This window comes from Solea senegalensis, linkage group LG18 (genome assembly GCF_019176455.1).
Source record: "Solea senegalensis isolate Sse05_10M linkage group LG18, IFAPA_SoseM_1, whole genome shotgun sequence".
NCBI lineage: Eukaryota > Metazoa > Chordata > Actinopteri > Pleuronectiformes > Soleidae > Solea > Solea senegalensis.
Genome location: NC_058041.1, coordinates 16,165,638 through 16,193,628, shown reverse-complemented (window position 1 = coordinate 16,193,628; position 27,991 = coordinate 16,165,638). Strand labels below are relative to the sequence as shown.

General features: G+C 40.8%; 1 protein-coding gene across 1 annotated transcript; it reads right to left on the bottom strand.

Moving 5' to 3' along the window:
* Positions 1 to 247: 247 nt before the first annotated feature.
* LOC122759332 (transient receptor potential cation channel subfamily M member 4-like) lies at positions 248 to 27,991 on the bottom strand. Its single transcript, XM_044014118.1, has 28 exons — positions 27,730 to 27,991; positions 24,772 to 24,833; positions 24,511 to 24,688; positions 21,255 to 21,435; positions 17,742 to 17,911; positions 16,657 to 16,834; positions 15,638 to 15,702; positions 15,311 to 15,544; positions 14,175 to 14,277; positions 13,957 to 14,078; positions 12,851 to 13,150; positions 12,636 to 12,737; positions 8,592 to 8,720; positions 8,349 to 8,478; positions 7,280 to 7,425; positions 6,969 to 7,081; positions 6,761 to 6,877; positions 6,106 to 6,155; positions 5,362 to 5,594; positions 5,140 to 5,255; positions 4,474 to 4,606; positions 3,738 to 3,912; positions 3,412 to 3,577; positions 3,142 to 3,323; positions 2,493 to 2,625; positions 1,800 to 1,872; positions 940 to 1,033; positions 248 to 851 (listed from the first exon to the last, which is right to left on the bottom strand). The coding sequence occupies exons 1-28, from the start codon at positions 27,814 to 27,816 to the stop codon at positions 817 to 819; spliced, it is 3,807 nt and encodes a 1,268-aa protein (XP_043870053.1). The 5' UTR covers positions 27,817 to 27,991; the 3' UTR covers positions 248 to 816.

Here is a 27,991-nt window from a genome sequence, read left to right as displayed (position 1 = left end):
TTCACTACCCTTCACTCACACTTTCATACAATGCAACGATGTGCAGTGCATTTTCTTTTACTCATCTTTCACACCCTTTCACTACTACTCTGCTGGAACAGCTGTCAGGAGCAAAGTGAGGTTCATAAGTGTTTTGCCCAAGCACACACTGTCATGTAACTAGTGGAGCCGGTAATAGAACTAAACTCACTCTGTCTGTCTGTCTGTACATTTCAAGTGTTACTCCCTTAAAATAACTCATTAATTATACCTTAGATCGAATTTATTGTACAGAATAAAAAAAAAGTAACAATGCAAATACATCCTGATAATAAATGGAGAAATCTGCCTTTTCTCTTTTCAACAAAGTGTAAAGTTGAGCAGCTCTGGAGGAAAACTTCTTTCTCCATTCATCTGTACGATTGGAAGACAAAAGGAATACAGTGTGCACCAAATGTAACCCCAATAAACAATATCATTGATTCAATATAACATATACATATGCATATGTATATATATCTATATGTGAGATATATATACTGTATACATCTCACATATATCTCAATAAAAACACTATAAAACATAGCTGTCAGTTTGAAACTACAACAGCAAAGAGAGACATAGTGTCAGCCAATTAAATACTTTAAAAAACATCATAGCACGTTATAAATACATGTCTTTGGCAATAGAAAAAAAAAGATACAATTGCACATTTGACTGTAACGTGAAGGTAACTTTCTTAAGAATCTTAAGTTAAAAAGAGTCCAGTGTTGATTCGTCATAAAAGCCCTCGTCTCCTACTGACCCCGAACAAGTGAAGGCACCATGGAGGTTAGATCAGGTGGTGGAAGTGGAAGAGGAAGGGAAGACATCTATGTAGCAGAAGAAGGAACAGGTTACTTGAGGGTAGAAGTGGGGCAAATGATGTGATGTCTGATGTGACGTGTGGCGGTACAGTACCTCTTACTGCAGGTGGAGGCCGGGGAGGTTTGAACGTGCTGCTCTGTGCCAATGTATCCACAATCCAGCTTAGAGCATTCGAGCAGTACTCCATCTGAACAGAAGGAAACAATTTAGAAACTAGCCTTTTTTTTTTTTAACCTGGATACTGAAGTTTGTGAACTCCCCCACACCAAAGTCCATAAAGAAAATCAGTGTTTTTAGCCCTCTGGGATACAGGAGGTGCTGCTCTACTACTGCCTCGTTAGATCAGTTTGTGTCACTGTGGTTATGAAGGACTGCATACACCGAATTCACAATCTAACACAATTTGAACTCACTGATGGAGGCCGCAGTGGATCAACAACTCATTTAAAATCGCTGATTTTCTCTATGGACTTTGGTGGTGTGTAGTGAGTGGTTTAAAATATGACACAAGCCATTTGTTCGCAGAAAGTGTCGGATCTCTTTATTGTCAGATATTGAGATTTAACTATGGGGTGTATCATACTTTTTATACCTAATTAAATGAATAAAATATGCAAAATATTATAGGATGGATTTATTGTATATTAAAATACACAGAATCTACAGAATGATTTTGAAGAAAGTTGTTTAATGACACTTTATTTATAGGCAATTTCTTTGTTTTTACCACACATTAAAAAGCCAAAGAAATAAAACAGGTATTATCTGACATGAAAGCTAATAATTGGTTTCACATACAGCCTCAAGGCTCACAGTTTGTCACTCCCCGCATTTTTCCCTTTACATCTACATGGAATCTGACTGACATAATTACAATGTAGTGACAGACGTTAAACCCTAAAACATTAAAAACATGCAATGAATGATAAAAATGAAGCACTTTTCCACTTTACCTCATTCTCCAGAGCTCTTAGTCTGTGATCAAAGTCTCTGTTTTCAGTCACATGCTTCAGCACTCCATCGACTCTAAATGAGCAGAAATTCACATCAGTACAGTGGAGCCACAAAGTGAGAATTTCACTGCTAATGAGCAGCAAGGTGTAAGAAGGAGTAAGAAAGTTTAAGAAGGTGTAAGAAAGTTTAAGGTGTAAGAAGGTGTAAGAAGGTGTAAGGAGGTGTAAGAAAGTTTAAGAAGGTGTAAGAAAGTTTAAGGTGTAAGAAGGTGTAAGAAGATGTGTAAGAAGGTGTAAGAAGTGTAAGAAGGTGTAAGAAAGGTGTAAGGAGGTGTAAGAAAGTTTAAGAAGGTGTAAGAAGATGTAAGAAAGTGTAAGAAGGTGTAAGAAGGTGTAAGAAGGTGTAAGAAGATGTAAGAAGGTGTAAGAAGGTGTAAGAAGGTGTAAGAAGATGTAAGAAAGTGTAAGAAAGTTTAAGAAGGTGTAAGAAAGTTTAAGAAGGTGTAAAAGTGTAAGAAGTTTAAGAAGGTGTAAGAAAGAAAGTGTAAGAAAGGTGTAAGAAGAAGTAAGAAAGTGTAAGAAAGTTTAAGAAGGTGTAAGAAAGTTTAAGAAGGTGTAAGAAAGTGTAAGAAAGTGTAAGAAAGTTTAAGAAGGTGTAAGAAGGTGTAGGAAGGTGAAAGAAGGTGTGCTCACTTGGCAGACATCCGTTTGAGCCTCTCTGAGTCACTGCTTTTTTGGATCTTGGTCTGTGCAGTCAAGAAATCTTCCTTCTGAATGGTCTCCCATGTCATTAGCCTGTTTGCTGCTTTTCCTTTTAACTGCAATACTAACAGAGGAGAAGGTTTGTCTGTTATTACAAGACAATTAATGAATCTACTGCAATAGAATGGTACAAGACACACACACAAAAAACATTGTAACATATATTTAGATATCTAAATAATGTTGAGACAAAGTTATCTGGTTTCACAGTGATTGGGGCTCCAAATCAAAACTTTAGCTTAGTGCTTGGGTCTGCACTGATAATAGGGATGGACAGATGTCTTGGATGAAATACTTGTAATGGAGGGAATGCATTTCCTTCACATGCCAAACAAAGAATCTGATTCATGGGAAAATCATTATGCTCAAAGATTAAAATAAATACAGAATAAAATAATTCTCTATTTCTATTATTCTGATCCTTTATTCCTGTTTTAGTAGTCCTTATTTGGTAGATTTTATTCTTTCACTTTTTTGCCACATACCACACAAGAACCTTTCTGAAGATGTATATGTGGTTCTGAATTTGCACAAGTGGCACACTTAAAACTGCTTTTTATTTTTATTTTTAAGTACTGACCAAAATGGTGGATCTTGATGGAGGGCACTTTGCGGATGGTCCTCTTGATAAAGAGATTGAGGTGAGAGAGGATGATGAAAGGAGGGGCAAGGGAGGGACGAGAGTGATACTGAACTATCAGGTTGTAGCGCTGGAATTTCCAATAGATGTCGCTGTTCGCCTGCACTTCAGAGAAAGTGTAGCTGTGTGGACACAAACACAGTGTTTGGTGCACAGACATGGAATATTATATCTGTGAAATCATAGAGACAGAGTGAGAGTAACCTTTACCTGAACATAGCAATGAGCAGGTTGATGAGCAGGATGTTAGTGACCAACAGATAGACGACCAGTAGAATCACCACCAGCCAGTTACTGTACATAGTCCTGCATGGCTCTGCACCCCCTTGAATCAGTGTGACATTGTCTGTGCAGGGCATGTCCCAGGCCTTCCCCACTAACATAGATATGGAAATATGAAAAGAAAAAACATCAGTCATGCATTTTCAGATAGCTTGAGCTAGTTTGTAGATAATTCCTCCACTAGTTTAAAACCACAACAGCGTATTTTCCACCCTCTATTTACATCATGCACACAAAAAACCCAGAAAACTCACCATCCATTTCTTCCACAGGAATCTGTCCAAAAATGTGCAAGTACGGCCTGTAGAAAACCCGACGGAAGATGCGATCTGGACGAGGGTCGTAGGAGTAAATCAGAGCTTGGTTGGCTACTCCGTATGCCATGAGCCACACCCCGAGGAAGAAGAGGAAGAAGAAAACATCCTTCATCTGGAAAAGAGGTTACACGTCATAAACCGAGAGAAGATAATAATGGCTTCTTCCTTTGGGGGTCACCACAGCAGATCATCTGCCTCCATCTTGTCCTCTGCCTTGTGTCCTCCTCCATCCTCCACCTACTCCATCTTCACCTCCATCCATCATTTGTCCAACATAATCACTATCCCTCCTCTGCACGTGACCAAACCATCTAATCTTTGACTCTCTTGATTTATCGCTAAAACATTCAACCTGAGCTGTCCCTCGAATATGCTTATTTAGAAACATTTATAAGCTAATTGACTTAACATGTAAGTATTCTCTGGAATGTAGAATGACATTAAGGTGATCAGAAAGTTGCCAATATAATGTTGCAGATCTGTTATAGATTGAAACCAGCACTGGTACCGTTCATTTTCAAGACGATTTGCCAGCCATCAAGGCACTATAAGCTATATCATGTGACACCCAGAGCTCAGTAGAGGTTTGGAGAGGACGGTCTCTGGGTGTGGATCGTACCTCATAAGAGTGGTAAAATGTCAGTGTCAGTGGCATCTTGCTGGTCTTTCTTACCATCTTGCCAACAATGATGATTTTGGGTCCAAGCTGTTTGTGAATGGCAAAGATGTGAATGAGGCGGAGGGTGAAGACCATGTAGTCCACACACAGGACGTCCCGGCCAAAGCCATACGACCAGTGGAACATCCTGAAACACAGAGACAACATGTTCACTGAGGTAACAGCAGCACCCAGTGGCCAGCATGTAGAATAACAGCATGAAAACAACAAGTCATTTCCTGCAGAGATGCTTTTCCATGGCGTTTAAAGGTTTGTTTGTTTGTCTCTTACCAAGTGTGATTGTATAAAGTAGAGACACATATTAAACACAGTCCAGAGAGGCTCACATTTAGATTTTATTTACTGAATATTCAATTATAGGCCATCAAAACAATATATCCACTGTTGTAGCTCACCATTAGACAAACTTTTCATCACAAAACTGAAGTTGGGGTCACTTTATACATTTTTTGAGAGTGATCCTTCGTGTCTCAAGCCTGTTCTCAGTGCAGGTGCGTGTGATTGGTAACTGAACTATACCTTTAAATCATGGTTATGCTGAATCAGACCAATCCGCTTATTCAATTTTTAAAAATCAAATTTTCTGTTGCCATGACCATGAAACTAAGGTGAAAAGGTGTCGATCTGATTGAAAACAATGGCCCATGTGTGTAATCCCACCTGCAGATTAGTCCAATGATGAACAGAATGATGGCAGTGAGGTCACACTTGTTCCACACGTCCTGTATGTACACCCTGATCCTCTGACGCCACGTCATAGTTCCCAAAAAGAACGTCTTAGAAGGGAAAAAAAGAGAAACTTCAACTTAGGTGCACCTACATGAGTTCTGTAACTTCATTTAAAAACATAAAACACCCCATCATTCATCTCTCTGCGCTCACCTCCCGGATCTCCTCACACACGATGGTGAACACCCAGAAGTACAGCACATACTCAGTGATGGCCGGACCCGCGGGCGGAGGAGGCTTGAAGTCCACCAACAGCACGTACGCGAAGAGCAGGAGGAAGAGGAAGTACATCAGGACGTTGCCTAAAAATGAGGTGACGGGTGCAAACCAAAACTGGCGCCATCTTGACACTATGAACGGGCGCTTCGGTGGTCTGTGACTGACGCCTGAAAGAAAGGGAAAATAGTAATAAGATAAATAGAAAATTCTGCGGTGGAATTTCGAGCATGCCTGCTGATCTTGCTGCCGATGTCATCGGGTGCAGGACTTGCGCTGGTAAAGGAGTAACATTTGGGTGGATTGAACTCGGAAGTATTTAGACAAAGTGGTATTTTGGTGAAATTGCCCAAACCTTCCAAACACCAGTTTCTAACACCTGCATTATAAAAGCTGAAAATGTCCAAAAAAGTATAAAACTTAAACTGTGATTGTTCAAAAACCTTAATATGTATCAAAGATTTCAGTGAGGTGAGAAAAGTAACAAGTCTTGTGATTCATTTAAAGTTTGAACCACGTCTCTACGTTAACGTATGACGACACTGTGAGGCTCCAAACTGGGCTGGGTTGTGATCATTTCTTGGACAAGTTACTTGTGAGAACTCTAGGTTGCAGCAGCAGGCACTAATAAATGTGACCACGCCGTTTCTCTCAGAGTGACAGTGTTTAAAGATGACTCACCTTTGATGTGAGCTGACCTTGGACTGTTTGCTTCTTGTGAGTCTGCTTCACTGGTGAGACAACAACAAAAATGTTTACACAACACACTACATGACATAGAAAGCTGTATTTCTAAATTCAAAGCTTCAAATCTAGTGCTCCCCATTCACTTGCTACAGTGATTCACTTGCTATGACTAGAGAGCTTTACAGAACATTCGCTGACACTGCAGCTGCTGCTAGTGATACCATTTTATCAAGGATTTCTCTGACAGCACCTTTTAAGTGATAGTTCAGGTTTCAGAGCCACTTAATAAAAGCATCTTGCTGTTAGACACAGCTTCCTGACTGGAAACTGAAGTTTCATAACCACTACCCTAAAGTCCATGGAACAAATCTGCCAGTCTACTGCTTGTCTAGCTGTTTGTGTCGCTGAAGTACAGCCAAACAAAGGATTTCAAACACTGAAGTATCAAACGTGAAGTTTACTGATGGAGGCACCTGTGAACACCTGTGTGCTGGGATGTAAAAACGCTAAATTACTCTATGGACTTTGGTGCAGGAGAGTCAGATAACGTTGAGGAAAGAGTAAGCAGTCAATATATTCTTCAGGTATCGTAGACTTAAGCTGATATGGACAGAAACTCTTTATAAAGAGTGGTATAAAGGAGTAATACATGTGCTTGATGTCAGAGAAAGAGAAGATGGTGGTGCCATAGAGGCTGTCGCTGTCTCGGCCCGGTCCGTCCTCATTAGACTTCCCCTCCTCCTCCTGCTGCTGGTCCTCGTGTTTCCTGTGAGTTGGAGTTCATTTATACAATGTTATGCACTGATCATGAGAATGTGAAAACAAGAACACCATGGGTGGAATAATATGGACGTTACCTGAAAGAGATTAAGTTGGTGTAGCAGATTATGGGGCAGAAGAAGGTGAGCAGGAGCTTCCACACCTCTGTGTTCCTCTTCATATCACCCCACCAGATCTGAGACAACAGAGACTGGAGAAGAAGAAGAAGAAGAAGAGGACATTTTTATTATCTGAAACTAAAATACTGACACTCTGCAACTATTGTCAATATTTTTCATATAGGAATTATTTTTGAAACAGAAAAATAACAAATGCACATACCTCGATTCTTTATTCAGTTAGAAATACTAAGATTAAGCTATAAAAAAACAGAATCTCGAGTACGCACCTGTACGCCGTCATTACTGAAGAAAAGTCGTGCGTCGGCACCCATGCCCATCTGCATACAGGTTGTTCCCCCCCATACTGGAGACTTCCTGATCAGCAGGGTGAAAGAGCGACTCTCATTGCTCCGATAGCAAGAACTGAACAGATCTGAGTGTGGAAGAGAAAACATAGAGTTTAGTAATAGATTTTTTTTGTGTGTTAAAAGTGTTAAGCATGCATTGCTTCATCAGATGTGGAATTAAACCCTCTAAAATACACTCTGTACCCTTAAGAACTTAAAGGAAGAGTTAAGATTGTGGTTATATGAAGTACTGAGGCACAGTCATCACTGAACACGCCTAAAAACAAAGACTCACTGAAGTCTACAATATCTAAAGAATGGGTTCACCATTTTATTTTGCCATTAGGAGTTTACTTACTTACTTTACTTACTCAATCCCACACCAAATTCCATGGGGAAAATCTGTGTTTGTACCACACAGGGTCAGAGGAGCTGCCGTCTACTGCTGCCTTATTTGTTAAGTTTGTACCACTAACGAAAAATCTGAATGCAGGTTTTCAATCAACAAATTTAAAAAAGAACACGTGTGAACTTATAACATGTGTATGTTCGGAGCCACTACTGCCTCCATCAGTATCAGGGTTTATTTTAGTGACACAAGATTACCAACTAAGACAGCAGAAGACCAGCTGCTCCTACAAATGTGAGCTACAAATGCCGGTTTTTGTTTTTTATGTGGACTTAGGTGCAGGATAGTGACTGCTTTACAAAATGACACAAACTTCAGTTTATGGTCAGGAAAGGTCAATTGGTGAGATTAAGCAATAATTATTAAGAAATCATAGATTCGGGTGCAGATAAGATGTGCCCTTTGTGAAGTTGCTTAAACAAACCACGTTTTCAGGAAATGTGCCTCCATGTCTTGGGTTGATTCTAATGTAAGGAGTTTAATAAGAAAAATAAACTTGTCGTGCAATAGAAAAAGTGCTGGGTAGAGTTATGGGGGTGTTTAATTTGTGATGATTATTTCTGTGCATTAATGCCATCAGTTGATGTTTAAGGGTCGTACCATGTGCCAAGTTCTCAAAGGTCTGCGCTAGATCTTTCATGGCGACTTTGGTCTCAGTTTCAGTCTCCATCTTTGACAGTTCTCTGAGGATCTTACAGCCACTCAAAGCACTCAGCACAGACTCTCCTGCCTGAAAACACAGAGGGACAGCAGAGAAACTCCTGCTTTAAGACCTACTGTCGTAGTGATGGTCAGAAGTGAGCACAAACATCCATCAAGCAGCAAATGTCGGTGACTTTTTACCATCTCCCAAAAGAAAGTGGCCATCTCGCTGCGGTTCTGTAGGACAGCCCAGATGAAGAGTGAGGCCCAGGGGAAGAGGCAGCGCTTCTCCCGATACAAGCAGTCTCCACGCAGCAGCTTACTGACCCGCTATGATGATGGCAAGAAATAAGCATGAGGCTATAGACGCTGGGTTAGTGTGTGTCTCATAACACCTTATAACAGTGGTTTATTTGCTTTGATTTACACCTCTAACAATCTAATCACTTTGATAGTCCATTGTTAGGTATTAAGTATCATGTCAAGAGATAATTGGCAAGTTGACACATCTTTACACTGTATAACAGCTGTGCCAAAACCAAATATGCGAATCAAACCTATGACTTCCATACCGGAACAACGACCGCCATTGGTGCCGATAATCTACAGGGTAACAGTGGAAATTGGGCTACTGTGGGTCAAAGTCGAAGGAGGAGAGGAGAAAGGCGGGTTCAGAAACAGAGAGGAAAGAGGAAAGGCAAGAGTCTGGGACTGAGAGTAGGGAAGCTAGAGAGTTGAGTGACATGATGCAGAGAAGGAAGGTGGATATACTGTGTGTCCAGGAGACCAGGTGGAAAGGTAGCAAGGCAAGAAGCTTAGGTGCAGGTTTTAAGTTGTACTACTATGGTATTGATAGGAAGAGAAATGGATTGTTAGGAATGTCCTGGAAGTGAAAAGAGTGTCAGATAGACTGATGAGTCTGAAGCTTGAAATTAAAATTGTGATGTTAAATGTTATTAATGGTTATGCCCCACAGGTGGGCTGTGAATTAGAGGAGAAGGAAACATTCTGGAGTGAGTTCGATGAAGTGATGCAGAATATCCCCAGAGGTGAGAGAGTGGTAATTGGTGCAGACTTCAATGGACATGTTGGTGCAGGAAATAGAGGTGATGAAGAAGTGATGGGCAGGTTTGGTATCAAAGACAGGAACACAGAGGGACAGATGGTGGTAGACTTTGCAAAAAGGATGTAAATGTCGGTAGTAAATACTTTCTTCCAGAAGAGGCATGAGCATAGGGTAACTTATAAGAGCAGAGGCAGGAGCACACAGGTAGACAACATCTTGTATAGACGATGTAATCTGAAGGAGATCAGTGACTGCAAAGTAGTGGCGGGTGAGAGTGTAGCAAGTCAGCATAGGATGGTGGTTTGTAGGATGAATCTGGTGACAAGGAAGACGAAGAGGACAAAGACAGAACAAAGGACAAAGTGGTGGAAGCTGAAAAGAGAGGACTGTTCTATGGTTTTCAGGGAGGAGTTGAGAAAGAATCTGGGTGGTCAGGGAGAGCTCCCAGATGACTGGACAACTACAGCTAATGTAATCAGGGAGACAGGTAGGAGAGTACTACTTGGTGTGTCGTCTGGAAGGAAAGTAGATAAGGAGACTTGGTGGTGGAATGGGGAAGTGCAGGAGTATATAAAGAGAAAGAGGTTAGCAAAGAAAAAGTGGGACACTGAGGAGACTGAAGAGAGCAGACAGGAGTACAGGGAGATGCAGCACAAGGTAAAGGTAGAGGTGGCAAAGGCCAAACAAAGGGCGTATGATGACTTGTATGCTAGGTTGGAAAGTAAGGAGGGAGAGAATAATTTGTACAGGTTGGCAAAAAAGAGAGATAGAGATGGGAAAGACGTCCAGCAGGGTCGGGTGATTAAGAATAGAGAGGGACATGTGTTGACAGGTGCCACAGAAGTAATGGGAAGATGGAAAGAGTACTTTGAAGAGGAATGAGGAAAATAAAGAAGAGGGTAGAAGAGGTAACTACTATGAACCATGAAGTAGCAGAGATTAGTAAAGCTGAAGTGAGGGTGGCATTGAAGAGGATGAAGAATGGAAAGGCAGTTGGTCCTGATGATATACCTGTGGAGGTATGGAAGTGTCTAGGAGAGGAGGCAGTAGAGTTTCTGGTTAGACTATTCAACAGGATCTTAGAGAGTGAGGGGATGCCTGAGGAATGGAGAAGAAGTGTGATGGTGCCCATTTTTAAGAATAAGGGAGATGTTCAGAATTGCAGTAACTATAGGAATAAAGTTGATGAGCCATACAATGAAGTTATGGGAAAGAGTAGTAGAAACTAGACTGAGAGCAGAAGTCAGCATTTGTGAGCAACAGTATGGTTTCATGACTAGAAAGAGTACTACAGATGTAGTATTTGCTTTAAGAATACTGGTAGAGAAATACAGAGAAGGTCAGAGGGAGCTGCATTGTGCCTTTGTGGAAAAAGCCTACGACAGGGTGCCAAGAGAGGAACTACGGTACTGTATGAGGAAGTCTGGAGTGGCAGAGAAGTATGTTAGACTGGTGCAGGACATGTATGCCAACTGTGCGACAGCGGTGAGGTGTGCTGTAGGTGTGACAGAGAAGTTCAAGGTGGAGGTGGGACTACATCAGGGTTCGGCTCTGAGTCCCTTCTTGTTTGCGGTGGTGATGGACAGACTGACAGATGAGGTTAGACAGGAATGGACTATGATGTTTGCAGATGACATTGTGATCTGTGGTGAGAGCAGACACCAGGTGGAGGAAAAGCTCGAGAGGTGGAGATATGCTCTAGAAAGGAGAGGGATGAAGGTTAGTCGCAGCAAGACAGAATATATGTGTGTGAATGAGAGGAACCCAAGTGAAACCATGAGGCTACAGGGAGTGGAGATAAAGAAGATGGAGGATTTTAAGTATTTAGGGTCAGTCCAGAGAAGTGGAGATTGTGGAAAAGAGGTGAAGAAACATGTTCAAGCTGGTTGGAATGGGTGGAGATGTGGGATAAAAGAGTATCAGCCAGAATGAAAGGAAAGATATACAAGACACTGGTGAGACCAGTGATGATGTATGGTCTAGAGACAGTGGCACTGAGGAAAAGACAGGAAGCAGAGCTGGAGGTAGCAGAGATGAAGATGCTGAGGTTCTCTTTGGGAGTGATGAAGATGGATAGGATCAGGAATGAGTCAATCAGAGGAACAGCACATGTTAGATGTTTTAGAGATAAGGTCAGAGAGGCCAGAATGAGATGGTTTGGTCACGTACAGAGGAGGGATAGTGAGTATATTGGTAGAAGGATGCTGGGGTTGGAACTGCCAGGCAGGAGGTCTAGACGAAGACCAAAGAGAGGTTTATGGATGTAGTGAAAGAGGACATGAAGTTAGTTGGTGTGAGAGAGGGGGATACAGAGAACAGGGTGAGATGGAGGAGGTTGATTCACTGTGGCGACCCCTGAAGGGAGCAGCCGAAAGGAAAAGAAGAAGAAGAAGAAGAAGAATTACAGCTGTTTTTCACTTTGATTATATGGTCGTGACACACATTTACAGAGTGTGTAGTTTCCCTGCTGATAGTCTGTCAACAGATGAGCAACTAATTGTCAACTCATCTATGATTTGACGGTTAGTTTACAATACATATGTCAGCAGATAATAAAGAATTTATTGTGATCACAAGCTTTCTTATTTTTGCATTTCATGAAAACCTTTTAGCTGATATAGCATGTTACTAGTAATTGAATCTCAAAGTAATATCGATTTTTTTTTCCCCCTTAATATAGATTATTTAGTTCAGAATTATTTTTGCTTTCTTTAAAAAAGAAAACAACCTTTGCAGTGCAACATAACCCTCATGTAAATCCAACATAACCCTCATGTAAAATTGTGAGTACCAGCCAAAATACACTCAGTCATGTACACACACATACATTCATATGCAGTGCTTTTTCTAACACACGTCATTCACACACATGCTCAAGGACATGTTTGCAGGCAGACCAGAGGAGCCAGGATTAAAAAAGATTCCCTTACATCGAGCATCTTCTTTACTTTGTACAAAGTCGTCACTCTCATGTATAAATGCATTGTCAACTGGATGAATTATGCACATTCTAAGTTATTAATACATATAATCTATATAACTGTTGAGTATGTGTCTCATATTTTTCCAACTAAATCAAAATATGACTCATTACTGATTGCATTTTTACTTATCCGTGGAGCATGTTCCTTATATTTTGTAAAAAGTTTATACATATAATGTGTCTTGTATTTATTTACCCTTAGAGCTCTCCTCTTGGATGTGATCTGTTCCATGCCCAAAGCATCAAAGTAGAACGGCTGGCACACGTCACCCATCAACAGTTCCAGCACCCTTGACACCTGTGGTATAAAAATATGGCAGACTTGAACTTGAGACTGGAGACTGAGGTTAAATCTATGTTTTTGTGTTGATTTTAAGCTGCAGGGAAGACATTGGAAAACCTTTTATTTACCTCAAAAAGAGTGATCTCCATCACTGGCCCACTCTGCATCTTCTCTGCTGCCACTTTGGAAGACGAGCCTTGCTGGTTAGTTAGTGTGGAGACAGGTGCTGCAGTTCCAAGACGCTCCATGAGGTGACGCTGTAGCAGCTGGTAAAGAAGCGTGCCATCAGCCACAGAGCGGTAGAGGCTCTCCAGCCTGCCATAGGTCAGGTAGTCCAGGATGTTGAGGCCATTCTCAGTGAACAGACGCACAAACTGAGGTTTGTCGTTGATCAGGGCATCGGTCATCGAGTCCTCCAAGTCTTCATACTGTGTCATCAGATTGAAGGAATTATTTATTCAGCGGGTTTAATACAATGATGTCAATGCACAGCAATAAAAGTATTCAATTTAATCCGAATAAATTACCCAAGATGAAACCACTGAGCGAACCGATGAAACCACCTTAAGTCCTTCATCCCAGCGGCCATCAGACTGTTAAACCAAGAGCCCATCATCTGGGATTGACCATTTCATTTATTTATCTATTTTATTCTGTCTTTGAAATTGCATTTATTTAATCGTTGTCTTATAAATTGCTGTGTTTGCACTTAAAGTTGTGCATACACAAGCCACACGGGGGCACCAGCACAACATTTACTAAGACTCTTTCTTGTTTTCTGACATTTCTTCATTTATTTGTTACTTGATTTAATTGATTGAATGACTTTATTCCTCCCCCGGGGGGAAACACATTCACAACAGCTCAGTTAAAGAAATGAGAATAGAATAAAATAAAATACAATATAGTAAAAAAATGACAATAAATTTAAATTACACTCTAATATAGAGTAAGTATCAGGGGTAAGTAGGAAAGTGAGTGGACATTTAAGACGAGGAGTTAAATATCCGAACAGCAGTGGGGATGAAGGACTTTTGGTAGCGCTCCGTCCTACACTCCGTCCCATAGATATGCACAGCTACTTGTGCATATCTATGGTTTGGGGGACTGATTCTGACTGTTGTGGACATTTCTATACTTGCATACACCAGACAATGACAGTAACATACAGTTTGTGCAGGTGTGAAAGCATTTTGAGTGTAACATCTGATGTGTGACGTGTGTTTTCCCTCACCCTCCAGTGTATGTCTCCATTAAAGAGTTCACTCTTGGCAATGTCCACCCTGTTCCATGTGACCGCCAGCTTCAGCTCCTCGTTGTAAGGGCTTGCATCGACTGATACGCGGTTCTTACTAGCTGGAAAATAAAATAAAAATCGTGCAACAAATTTCAGAATAGACATAATAAGAATCTGTATAAAACAATGTCTTAAAATGAGTTTGATTTGCATACCTCCAACTAATGCTTTCAGCAGAACTGTATCAAACTCATTTGGTGCCTCCTGTTCTCCATGGTAGATCGTGATCAGATCTCTGTTCTGGTAAATACTCAGCACCTGGAGACCAAGAACAGAGACAGAAATCTGAAGGAACCCTTCCCATAAAGTTTAAAAAGATGGTGATGAAGAAACCACAACCAGTTTGAGATAGGGATGCTTGCTCTCAATGCAAACAAGCCACTTAACTAAAGGCTCAACTAATAAAATCTATGCCAAATACAGTAAGTCTGTCATTTTGTCTTGACATTAGACAGCCTTTTTCATTAGACACCCCTTTAAAAACCACTCACTACCCAAAGTCCATATGAAAAACATGTGATTTTATAAGAACAGCACACAGGAGTTTTTGATCCACTGCTTCCTTCAATAGTAAGGTCAAATGGTAGTGTTAGAGGTAGTTTGTGTTTGAAATCCTGTGTCCCCATAAACTAAAAATAGAGACTTTCTCTTTGGATTTTGGTGTGGGTGAGCGGTTTATAAAAAAGATAAAGCAGCAAAAACATTCTTAAGAGAACATAGGTTTAGAGAGTACACGTCATACAACCACACTTGAATCTTCTGTTTATAAATGGACTTTCTATACTGAGTGAGGACCAGAGCAGTGGTATCTAAAACACCAAAGTAATAAATGAAGACTGTGAGTCTAATCAGTCTGTAGTACCGATGGTTAATCAAAACACAGCTGGTTTTAAAGCACAGATTACATTGCACTGACGAGTCAGTAACGGGGCAGTAATTCAGCCCACAAGAGATGACGACAAAAGTAGAGCAGCTCTTTGCTCACCTAAATATGTGGTGTTCCATTACAACCTCTAAGTTGTTTAATATTATCTGAATGTAAATACCAAATGTTTTACAGCAAAAATAAAGGGATTATCCCAACTCAAATGGATTTTGTATGTAATGGTATTATTAGGTACTCAGTACTCGGCAAGTAATCAAATTTAATTAGAAAAAAGTGGTTTTGGCACATCCCTGCTCACACCAGCGGCTGGAACAGGATAAAGAAATACCTCACACCTCCTACCTCCTCCTGCTCTGCATGTCAGTAAACAGACTACAATGATACACCACCCTGTTCCGCTCTTACTCGTTCAACTAGTTTGTCTGTCTCCACTTCAGAAGGGAAATGCCTTTTAACCCGCTCTGCCACTCTGTCTTTCAAATCCAAACTGGGCGCCGCTTCCACATCCCCCTCATTGGAGGACTGGACCACAGGCAACGACGACAGGTTCTCCAAGACATCACTCAGGAAGTCAGCCATGCCTCCTGAGCCGGCCAGCACCAGCCAGGGCATGGAGTTCTTCAGAGAGAGATCCACTCTCTGACACATCAGAAAAAGAGAGAGAAAAGGGCATTGCTTCATGTAATACAAAACAAAATTGTATTAACGTAAAATGAACGTGACTGACTGTACCTCCAGCATGCTCGCCTCCCCAGAAACCAGCATACAGAGGACAGGGATGTCAATGCTGCCACTACCTGCAACAATAGAAGCATTCTTTTACATCTTCATTATGAGCAGGGCTTACACTGAGCCTCACTCAATAATGTGTGAAGAAATGTTCTTACTCTTCTGTGCAGAGTTACTATACTACACATTCAAATAAGGATGTATACATACTGACATTTGATAGATAGATAGATAGATAGATAGATAGATAGATAGATAGACAGACAGATAGATAGATAGATAGCTTGACAGACAGACAGATGCTAGTTAGCTTGACAGATAAACAGACAGATGCTAGTTAGCTTGACATTCCGGTAGATAGATAGATAGATAGATAGATAGATAGATAGATAGATAGATAGATAGATAGATAGATGCTAGTTAGCTTGACAGATAAACAGACAGATGCTAGTTAGCTTGACATTCAGATAGATGGACGCTAGTTAGTTTGTAGGACAGACAGACAGACAGACCTAACCTGGTAAAGCTTTTCATAGTGTACAATGTTATTGTCATGAACGGTATAGTATGGTACATTATGACATTATGTCCTTTATTATGTCAATAGGCAGCATCTGCAATTACATGTTATGTCACATAATGATCATAAAGTTTCCCTAAATCCTTAAGAATAAACACACAGTGCATTTTCTGTTAATGCCAGAGCTGAGAGAAAGTACAGACAGAGAAAGAAAATTGTTACATGACAGATTTGTACTTGATTTTACACGTTGAACAGCAGCGTCTCTCATTCATGCTGTGGCACGCAATGGCATTTATGCAGTGCATTCCAGAGGTTCACCCCATCATCACGTGCATTAAAGATGGTTCACCACAAGGGGGAAAAGCAGCTTGAACTCAGACTTAACTTCCAGGTTCCTATATCCAGTTCTACCAGCTATTCTAGAGTATCAGCATAAACAACAAAAAAATGTTTACACCTGCTGTTTTTCATTAGTTCACAAATATAGAGCAGTCCTCACCCCAGATGCCTGTGCGTTGGTGCGAGATGTAGTCCTCCAGTTTGGCTCTGAAGCCCATGTCCCCTCCTCTGCGTCCCACACTCCCATCGTCCACCAGCAGAAAGGCTTGGTAGTTGTTGTCCAGGCAGCAGGAGTCTCGAGTTGTATTGTTGACGTAGTATTTGGCAGGAAAGCTGCCCTACAAAAAGAAATGGATAACAATGCTGTTTTTAAATGTGCTCTGTAAATAACTTGAGCTGACTAGAGTATGTTACTGCTTCAGTAAGAAAGATGCAACATTTTATCAGGAAACCTGCTTGTTCACATTAAGGTTTATCTTAATTGTATCTTTCTTTAAAAAGGGGCCATAACATTGATGTTTTCAAAGAAGTAAGTAGCAAGTGAGTCCAACAGAAACTCGGGATGGCACAATATCGATATCACAGCCTCAAGTGTCTACTGAAAAGTCCAATGCGTCATTCTTTGTTAACAACACATTTGCTCTTGTCATTTCAAGCTACTTCAAAGACATAATTCTCCATCTGCGCAACAAACATTCTGCAGCTATAAAAAATAAATAAACTGTCCATCAAATGACTCCAGTTTTTATTTGTATTTACATTTTTACAGTCAGTGCATGTGATATATAGGATTTTCAACTGTTCCGATATTGAGTATCAGTACTTCCCTTTTCCCATTGTGTTATTTTCTCAGCAATATAGCCCATTTCCATTTGTACATCTTATATACTCACATATCACAAAGACTGCTTAACGCGTGATTAATCTTTTTTGTTTGGCTGAGAACTTTTCTCCCAATATTGCAGCCTTGTAAACTTTACTTAAATCTGCCACTCTTATCCCTTTTCTTGGTGGATAGAGAAGTTATCAAAGTTTTGCAGATTCCCTAAATAAGTTTTTAAAATCTAACCTTCACTTGAAGGCGATACAGTAGATGAAGGGACAACTCAGCATTATGCCTCCAGCCACTGCACAGGCATAACAACCGAAAAGAGACATTTTAAGTCTCATATTATAATGAAACTGTTGCCTCTGACAAATGAACAAGACACAGTCATTTTAGAAGGTGAAGAGATGTGTAAAAACCTGAGGGTTGACCAGCTGCTGTCGGTTGTGCACCAGGCCCCAGGGAGCAATTCCCAGCGCCACCACCTTGCTGACAGAGATGGACGCGGCTGCAGTGGCGTGATCCCTCACTGCCTCTCCGACACATCTCCCCACACCTTCACGCAGGCCTGCTGTCAAAATCCACGCACCTAGGTGAAAATAAACAGCAACTGTGAGGGGAAACTTTTTATTTCAGACAATCTCTGAGCAAATAAGTTAGAGGGATAATTCAAGTTTTTTGAAATGAGGTCATATCCCTTTGCTGAAAACACAGGAAACAAGCAGACACACCCTCCCTGATGATCTGTCTTAAGAGTATGCTCATCACTTGTTCCTCACTATTAGACAGCTTTTCTTAACAGGAAAGTGAAGTTTGTGTCTCTTGGTAAAACCACTCATTCTCCCACACCAAAGTCCTGAGAGAAAATCAGGGATCTTAAATCCCAACACAGCTGTTGATCGACCACTGCCTCCATCCAGAAGTTCAAATGTGCTATTTTGTGACTTGCATGCTGTTCGTGTTGTTGTTTTTTCTACAGACCTTGGTGAATTCAAACTTCAGTGTCCAGTGAGATAAGAATGTCCTACATGAGAGTACAAATAAGCTGTTGAAATTTCCGTTTCTACCCCCAGCTCAACCATGGGACAAGCTCTTTTGGTCTGATTCCATTCAGAAGGGTTTAATTTCTAGAATTTATACTAACCTTCTATCTTACGACAGCTCGCCTATCACTAAAATCAAGGCTGCCTGGGAAACTGAGCTAGGGCTGATCTTTGGTGACAATTGGTGGGAAACAGCTCTAAAAAAAGAGCTTCTCCCTATATTGCCATATTTGGATGTCCAGAGGATTATAGTAGATACAACTCAATTAGATATTATTGCTTTCACTTCTCTATTGGCAAGGCGACATCTTCTTTTCTCCTGGAAATCTACTACAGCTCCTTCCAGTACCTAATGGCTCCGGGACGTTATGTCCTTTCTGAAGCTTGAAAAAATTAAATATTCACTGAGATCTCTCTTAGATTTTTTCAGGTCTCTTCCATCCTTATCTCTCGATTGACGGATCCCCCTGTAGTTAGTTTGATTATCTTTTGTGTTAGTTTATTTATTTATTTATTTTTCATTTCCTCCTTTTATTTTTTTAGAAAAAATTTATGCGCTTTATTAATATTTGTTCGGATTTTGTTCACCTTGAAAGAGGGGAGAAAAAAATAAGAAAGTAATATGGTTCTTCTACTGCTCCTTTGTGATGGACATTACATTACATAGCAAGTATATTTTTCTTTTCTGTTTTCACAGCTGTGGCTTACATTGCTGTACGGTGCTGTTTTTTTCCCAAATGTGCCATATTTCTCAATAAAAATATTAAACAAAAAAAAAGAAAGAAATAAGCTGTTGTCAATATGATTCACATAAAATGAAAGAAATTCCATTTGCAATTGCGTGAAATCGCAATGTCAGGGAACTTCACATAGTAAAGTCCAGACCTTGCTATGTTGTAGTATATATAAAACCCAACAGTTGGCACAGTCAGTAATGTGGCGTGAGTGTGAATTGCCAGTCTCATGCATGCTTTTGCCCCCACACACACACAACTGTCTGCACTGATTATTTGCCAGAAGAAAAAACAAAACATAAGCGATATAACAAAATAAATGACAGTTAAGTAACAACAAAAACACAGTTCTAAATCAAAGCCAGTTGTGCCAAATGCCAAAATGTTACACAGCCTCACCATTTCCAAGAAAAAGGTGATTATGATGATTAATGATGTAAAAAATGTTCAGGAGCTCATAAGATACTGTAGTGCTACAGAAAATCCAGCTTGTGTCTTTATAAAAAAATATATATATTCTAAAAGAGCATTGAATCAGACATTAAACACATTTTTCTGACGGTTATGATGTTTGAGATGGCTGTGAGTGAGTCTCCATCTCCAACTGGAGATTCCTCAATGTCCATCTCCAAACAACTGAGCCATTATTTTTAGTTTTACTAACCAGCTCCTGCTGGACCTGAGTAATAAGTGGGGAGGGACTCAGCAGGAAAGAGGCGGCGTAGGTTGAAGTTGAGTGACAACCAGAGGGAGAGGAGGACTGGCAGCAGCGAAAAGCACAACATAAAAAATATCCCTTTAATATCTATGGTATATTTCACAAAAAAACTTCAAACGACTATATAACTTAACAATATTAACAACTATATAACAATTGTGTCTCCTGTTTCCATTTGTACGCCTCAGTGTTTTCACATGCATCCTTATTGTGTTTGACGTGCCACCTCTGGGAGAAAAGCTGAGTGAAGTGACCTTAGATGATCCAGATCTCACTCACCACCTGTGTTTGGCATGGTAGGCAGGAGGAAATGACCATTGTGGTACCAAATTAAGATCAGACCCAAGAGACTTGCGTCATGTTTACGGTACTGCATTTAGTGACTGGATTATTGTGAAGTGTGAGTCTTTGAAGGTAAGGTTAGATGTACAGTAGAGTCATTATTTGTCAGTTCCTTAGAAATGTTTACCCACAATGGTGAGAATGGCCTTGTCTGAGAGCTCCAGTGGAGAAAATCTGTGAATAGCTTTCTTCTGCCCAACACTTTTAGCAATAACAATAAAAATATTTGCATAAACCAAGTATTTCTGTCTGCTTACATGTTAATAAGAGTATTCAACACTTATAATGATAAAATGTAGCACATGGATGAGTTATTAACAGTATCTCAGAAACAAAACAAAGTAAAACATTAAAGTTAAAGTATTTTGTTGAAAAAAGTTGAAAAAACAGAACAGAAAATGAATTTTCTAGGAAAGGGGACTTTGATCTGTCTTTGTTTTCTGTAGAAAGAGTGTTATCTCATTGATTCAGGAAAAACACAACTGTTAGGATTTCTTTATGAAAGATTTTCATGTTAATTCAGAAAAACATCTTATCTTATCTTTAAGGAAACATTATCTTCTTAATTTAGAACCAATACAGGGTTTTTTTTATTTTTATTTCATGTGAATACAATCCAATCTGTATATCTACCTTATAATAGGGTTGTCAACAGTAACGCGATAATGACATATTAATTCATTTCCTTATAAGCCTTTTTAGTAATTTTTTAATACAGGATTTACACATGCACATTCTGTTACACATGCACATTCTGGTCCTGCAATTCTTTCAGAATAAATGTCTGGAATAAAGGAACGGACATTCTTGAGTGCTTTAACTTTAAAACACAGACAGACATTGAAGTGTTGTGCACGCACACACACACACAAACACGCAGGTTAAGGTTTGGATAAAGGGCTAGCGAATGCATTATGTCTATGAGTGTTCTTACTAAGAATAATGTACAAGAATGTGTGTGTGCTGATTTTAGTGTAAGCAGAGTAACAGGCTTTGACAATCCTGAATACTGGCATGTAACCTTTGACCCACCTTTGTGGCAGGTGTTGATTTAGTCACCTCACAGCCACAGTTTGTTCTTCGTGAAGCGTTTACCTGTGCTTTGTGAGGCTTTGACCAGCCCCTGTCTGAGGACCTCCCGGACCCATGTCTTCACCTTTGTCCTTCCTTCTCCACCCACGACAGAAACCACCAGATTGGGTGCAGGCAGGCCCCAGTGGGCTGTCATCAGAGTGTACACCATGGACGGAGGGGTGTCCCACGACAAACGCAGGAACTGGGATGGCCAAGAGAAACAAAATGGACGTTTGATTGATTGATTTTGAGGTACAAGCAAATTGTTACAAAAGCAGGGAAATGAGACAGATATTACACTAATATTTGCAACACACTTCAATTTACTATGAGATCTGAAACCTTTATGGAGTATAACTCCACACTATCAGTATATATCAGTATAAAAGGGACACCATTTTTTTTTTTTTTTTTGGAGCGTGGTTGTATGATTTATTAACAATCACTGTAGTTTGAAACACAGAAGAACACTTCATCTTACATTGAGACTGTATTTTCAACATAAAAAGTGTATAAATTGCTCATTATTCCACATTAAGATCATGAAAATACATTCTTATCATACACTTCAGGCTTTTGCACATCAACCGTTGTGTGAATAAAAAGTACAAACTGTGAATAATTCAATGAATTAAAGTCCATCTTCCCCTCTCCTTCCCACTTACCTCTCCCCGGAGGGAAGACGGAGATGCAGAGAGGAGCGGAAAGACCAGCGGAGGAAGTACAGCTATCCTCGTCAAACATTCCTGGAGCACGGATTGCCAAGCTATTTCACGTCTTTGCTCAGATGACGTGGAATATTTAACTTTAATAATGCCGTCCATCATTTTTGGCAAGAGAACTGCAGTATCAGCGTTGTGGACATTGCTCCTTCCACAAGGGAGGAGGCTGCACTGAACAAGCTACACAACATGATAAATCCTCATCGCGGTCTTCAGAAAAACATGCCAAATCTGTATCAGTTTGTTTTCCCACTTTCCCACTGTTACGGCAACATTAAAAATGCACTGCTGTACACAAACCACACATTCGAAAATCTTTTATTAATATCTAATATTTAACCTTTATCTGAAAATCAACACCAAGTAATATGTGGTAGGGATCCAATCTGTCATAGCCTACATGAAGAGCATGGACATGGAGGTCAGTCTCAACAGTTTTTTTTTATGCCAGGCTTGATCAAAATAACACAGACACCCCCACAAAAGCCCCCTGTGACCCTGAGGATGCTGCACTACAGGTGACACACACACAGGTTCTAAAGGTTCTGAGGTGGACGGTGTCCCAGAGTTCTAAAGGCCTGTGCAGTACAACTGGCAAGTGTGTACAATGACATCTTCAACCTGTCCCTAAATCAAGCGGCGGACCCCCGGTCTCACATCATTGTCCCAGTCCCCAAGAAACCAGACTCATCCACCCACAATGCCTGCAGACCAGTGGCACAGACCACTTCCTAGAAAAGCCAGACCTCACACACATCAACACTGTGATCACCCTACAACACCTGGACTGCAGTAGAACATAAGAACATAGTCCAGGAAGCTTTTCCTAGACTATGGTTTTGCATTTTACACCATCCAGAAAGCTGATTGTGAAGCTGAGTGACCTTGATATCCTGACGACCACCACCTGTAACTGGATTCTGGACCACAGGTGGTGAGAATGGGAGGAAAGGTCTCTGCTGAATTCAGTCAGTACGGGGTCACCGCAGGACTGCTGCCTCAGCCTAAAACCCTCTACACACTGACAGTGTGTCCACCCAGGACACCACCCTCACCATCAAGTGTGCTGACAACACTACGATCCTAAGCCTCATCAAGGCAGAGGATGAGGTGAGCTACAGGACTGTGGTCGACAACACAATCGTCTAGCGATCGGACAACAACTTCATTCTCAATGTAGACAAAACAAGGGCAATCATGATCATCATAGGTTTTAGGAAGACAGCGCCCCTCTGCAGCCTCTTATTATCAAAGCGATTGAAGTGGAGAGGGCGGACAGCCACAAGTTCCTCGGCCTCAGAGTGTCATCTAACCTGGGCTGGACTGTACACACCACTGTCCTGGTGAAAAAGGCCCAGAATCAGCTTTACGTCATCAGGCTTCTCAGAAAAGCCGGGCTGAGCTGCCGCTCACTCACACTGGCCTATAAGACAACTGATGGAGCAGCTCCTCACCACTGACATCACTGTCTGATATGGAAACACTACCCAGGCAGAGAGGAAGGCTCTTCAGTGGGTCGTCAAAACTGCATGGAAGGATCGTCTTCCTTCCATGGACCACATACACAAAACAATGTGACAAAAGAACCCACAACACAATCAAAGACACACATCACCCAGCTCACTTTCTACTAAGGCACAAACACTCCATGTACAACCTAAGGAAAAAGAGAGCAGAGAGCCTGCTCACAACAGCTTCTTCCCTGCTGCAGTCGGACTGAAGGCAAACACCCAATTAAATAAATGTGCAACAATCACGTGCAACAATTTCACAAACCTGTGTGATATAAATCGGACACGTGCAATAAAATATACTAATGTGCAATAACACAGTGGTGTGTAATCAAAGCTGCAACGTTTACAGTGCTCACTGGTCACAATATGCTCACACCATTCCATTGCTATACATTTTCTTTCTACTAATTTACAGAATTTCACGTTTCTGTTTTTCTATGTTGTGTAGGTTATGATGTCTTTTTTTTAGCTATTTATTGTCATCCCTGTTTGTTGTTAAGCTCTGCACAACAAATACTCTGTACAGTACATATGGCGATAAAGTTCTTGAATCTTGAATAAAGAAATAATGGAGTAAAGAATAAATACAGTTTCTATTCAGTCTATGTTCATACAGAAAACAAGACTGTAGCTAAACCAGCTCTGCGTTTATGTAGAATATGTCGTTAAACTGAGAACAAAATGGTGAAAATCACACTTCTCCACACGTTACCAGAGCTTTTATGTTAATAATCTGTAAAAACACTGATGAACTTCACAGACTCTGGTCCCCACTTGAGTGGACAGACCAGAATACTGTGTGCAACAGCAGGAGTGGCCACGCCTCCACCATCTCCGAGCAGAGAATGAAGCTGAATTTACATGATGTAAAACCTCATTTTTTAACACTTGGCAACATGTTGATCACTCAAATTTCCCACATTGTCCTGTGGGTGTGACAAAGTCACAAGGGATACTTTTGTCTGTGAAGGATCTGTGAAGGGATATTTTTTTTATCACTTTACAGACCATTTTTAGAGAAGATGACAGAGAAGTACTCACATAGCTGTGCCTCTTGCTGGCTCCAGCAAACTGCAGCTCTCCAAAGGCATCAGTCGGGTACTCAGAAGAGTGCTGGGCGCTGTCCCAGTGGTTAATGATGGCCGTGCTGAAATAGTCGCTGAGAGCCACAGAGGCATGTGCATCTCTCACCCCGCCACACTGGCACAGTGAGCCGTTACTAAGAAAGGTGAGAGTATAACACGTCAGCATTAAAACATCATCATCATCATCATCATAAGTGCAACAATATAATCACTGTACCTGAGAGAATCCTCAACAAAGGTGCTGCAGACTCTCTTCTTGATGATCTTGGGGATCCAGCTCTGAAAACATTTACAGCAGGTTAAACCAATGAAATGATGTCACATATCACATAATCTCATGAATGCTTTGGTAAACATTGTGACCAGACTGTGAGTGAGGGTCGATCATGTCCCTCACTCTGCAGTTATCATGTCTTTTTTTGTCCACTATGTGGAAAATGATCTTCATCTCCACATAATAACATGACATCAGTTGCCTACATCGACACTCAACAAACTATGGCCTGGAGAACTGAGAACCTATGGCGGACAAAACATCAATCAAACTTACTTTTTATACAAGAAAATGTAGCACAAAGTGTTTTACATAATAAAAACAAGAATCACCCCCAGCTGCCAACCCCAATCTCAGGCTGCGCAAAGAGCCAAACACCATCACTGTAAGGTGTATGGACCCCACCATGCAGCCACCATTTTAGATTTTTAGACAATCTAAAATTTAAAGATAAAAAAGGGGACATTTTAAAAGGTGGGTCTTTAGCCTGCTTTTAAAAATGTCAACACTCTTCATGGTCCTTCCTGTTCCTTCCTGTTCCATAAACGTGAGGCGTAATGCTGAAATGCTGCCTCACCGTGGGTTCTAGTCTTAGCAATGGGACAGGTTAAAAGGCCGGTGCTGGAGGACCTCGGGGTCCACAAGGGTTTATAGGGTAAACGCAAGTCTGTGAGATAAGAAGATATTTAAAAGCTATTGAAAGGACCTTCAAATCAATGCTAAAACACACAGGGAGACAATGCAGTGATTTTAAAACTGATGATAGTCTGTACGACTGGAGAGAAAAGCATGCAACAGCATCTCCGTGTTGACCTCAGGGAGAAATTGGCACACTCTGGCTATAATCTTTAAAAAAAAAAATAACTATGTTTTAACTATTTGTTTAACATGTGGTTTAAAACTAAGCTCAGAGTCGAAAATAACACCCAGGTTTTTCTCTCTTCTCTCTCTCTCTCTTCTCTTTTCTCTGCCATGGATGGATTAATATCTAAAATGCAGTTAAAAAGGGCATGGATTGGCCGTGTGTCTTCAGGAGACATGGCCATGTATAACTGTGTATTATCAGCATTGCTTTAAATTAAAAAGCATTGGGTCTAGAATTTAGCCTTGGGTTATTTCATGGATCCTTAAGGAGCATGTATCCATACTTAAGAGAAAACTTCTCTTAAAAATAGCAATAGGACCATTTAAAAAAAAAACATGACAGATTCTGGATCAGCTCAAAGTCTTTTAGTGTTTTTTGAGGAACCATAACCTCTGTACTGACTTGTTCAGTGTAATCTAGACAGGGACGTCCCTGTCTATCTTCAAGAAGCTCTTGAAGACCCAGCTCTTCCAAGAGCATCTTCTTTCCTAGCACTTACCTTACCCCCTCCCCTGCACCATCTCCCTCTACTACACTCTCACCCTCTGTCAGTCCACTTTTCCTATCTAGTGACAAGACTTCTTCTATGTAGCTTATTCCTCTTTTGTAAGTCAAAGCGTCTGCTAAATGCTTAACTGTAAATGTTATCTGTAAATTTAAGGTGACTGTCTAACCAAGTATTCACCTCTTCAGTATTTGGTTAGATAATACTTGGTCAATACCTGTGATTGTATCAGGAAGATATCAGTATTGGTAGGTAAGCTACTCAGGGTCATTATAGGATCAGACTTAAAACAAAAAAAGTGGTATGGAGCTGTCTCTATGGAAACCATAGCGTAGTGATGTGTAGGAAACATTTAAAAAGGACAACTGTTGACTTTGTGTGTGTGAAATACCCGATGATTGGCTGATGAATTAAGGTGTGTCTAAACACTTGACTGTGATTTCTGACATGCTGATGTAGTTTCAGAGTGTGTGTGTGTGTGTGTATTCCCATACAAAAATCAGTATCAGAGATCAACTTTGAGTTCGACTCCTGGCTTTTAAATTTTTGATTTGATAGTTTTCATATCGATAATAAAAAAGGCAGTCATAGTTTGCTAAGAAATATTTTCTTCTGTTCTGGAAAAATGAAATCAATGACAGGACTTTTGCCATTAGAAAGATATGAGACATGGGAGATACCTTTAAAGAGTTATGGCAGTCGTTATTTTTCCCAAATTGAGGGTTTTTATTGAGGAGGATTAAATGAAAGATTTTGATTACAGGCTGTTAATGATTTCTGTCATTTATAACACCTGATGAATTTGAGATATTACGTGGAGGTGGAATGTCTGCAGGGGTACAGGGCTGTGAAAGGTGAAGAAACCCTGGTATACATGAATAAAGAAGCAGGGGGCGTGTGTTAACGAGTACAGTGAAGAAAACCAAGACTAACTCTGTTCCATTTAGCTGTGCCAGCAGTTGCTCTCTGTAGACACACAGTAGACACAACACGACTAAAGGGAACGCAGCCATTGTTAACGACACTGTCACCTGTTACGTGTACACTCTTTTACGTCGTATTATATTTCTGTTGCGGACGCAGTGCGTGAACTCTTGTCAAACAAGTATACATGAACGTGAGATTAGTGTTAGCTAGTAAAACAAACAGCACACACACACACACACACACACAGCAGCAGCAGCTCGTGGGCGTTACGCTGTTCCTTTAGGAAGTAGCTTTTCCGCAACAACACTGAAAGATTAGCTTCAGCTTCTGCCAAAAAAACAAAGTAACGTAGCCACATAAAGCGAACATAAACTAGCTAGCGTGCGCCAGTGTTTAGTGTTTCAAAGCTCGTGACCACACACAGACACTTAAAACAGTGACTTTTTACTGTCCTCGCGTCTGTGTGACGTCACACGCCGCTTCCATTATAACTTCATTTCTTTAAATTCCTTCATCCACTGAATGTTTTGGCAGCGGTAGTCTCTGGCAAAACCCGGAGACATCGACAAACAATAGTGAGTGGGTTTATGGAGATCCTACCCACCTGGTCCTTCTCTGATTTATGGCTTTTGCCGCCTCCGCCGCCACCTCCTCCTACTCCTACTACTACTCCTCCTTGTGCTTCCCTCATGTTTGTTTGTTTTTTCTTTGCTGTTCCACGACAGAGGGAGTGTGGGGTCCCTCAGGACTCCTCACTGACCATACTCCAGGGACCAGGCTGATGAAGTAAGTGGACAACTGACAGTAATCCAGTCTACTCAAGTGTCATCTGCAGGCGTGAGTGAGCACAGCAGCAGCAGCACAGC

Bases quoted from the DNA above. Each gene is read 5' to 3' on its own strand.
- LOC122759332 (XM_044014118.1), bottom strand. From the start codon at position 27,816: ATGAGGGAAGCACAAGGAGGAGTAGTAGTAGGAGTAGGAGGAGGTGGC. The intron at 24,834-27,729 runs GTGGGTAGGATC...AAATGTTTTCAG, and splicing joins ATAAATCAGAGAAGGACCAG to AGCTGGATCCCCAAGATCAT. The intron at 13,151-13,956 runs GTGAGGGAAAAC...CTGATGACACAG, and splicing joins ATGGAGACATACACTGGAGG to TATGAAGACTTGGAGGACTC.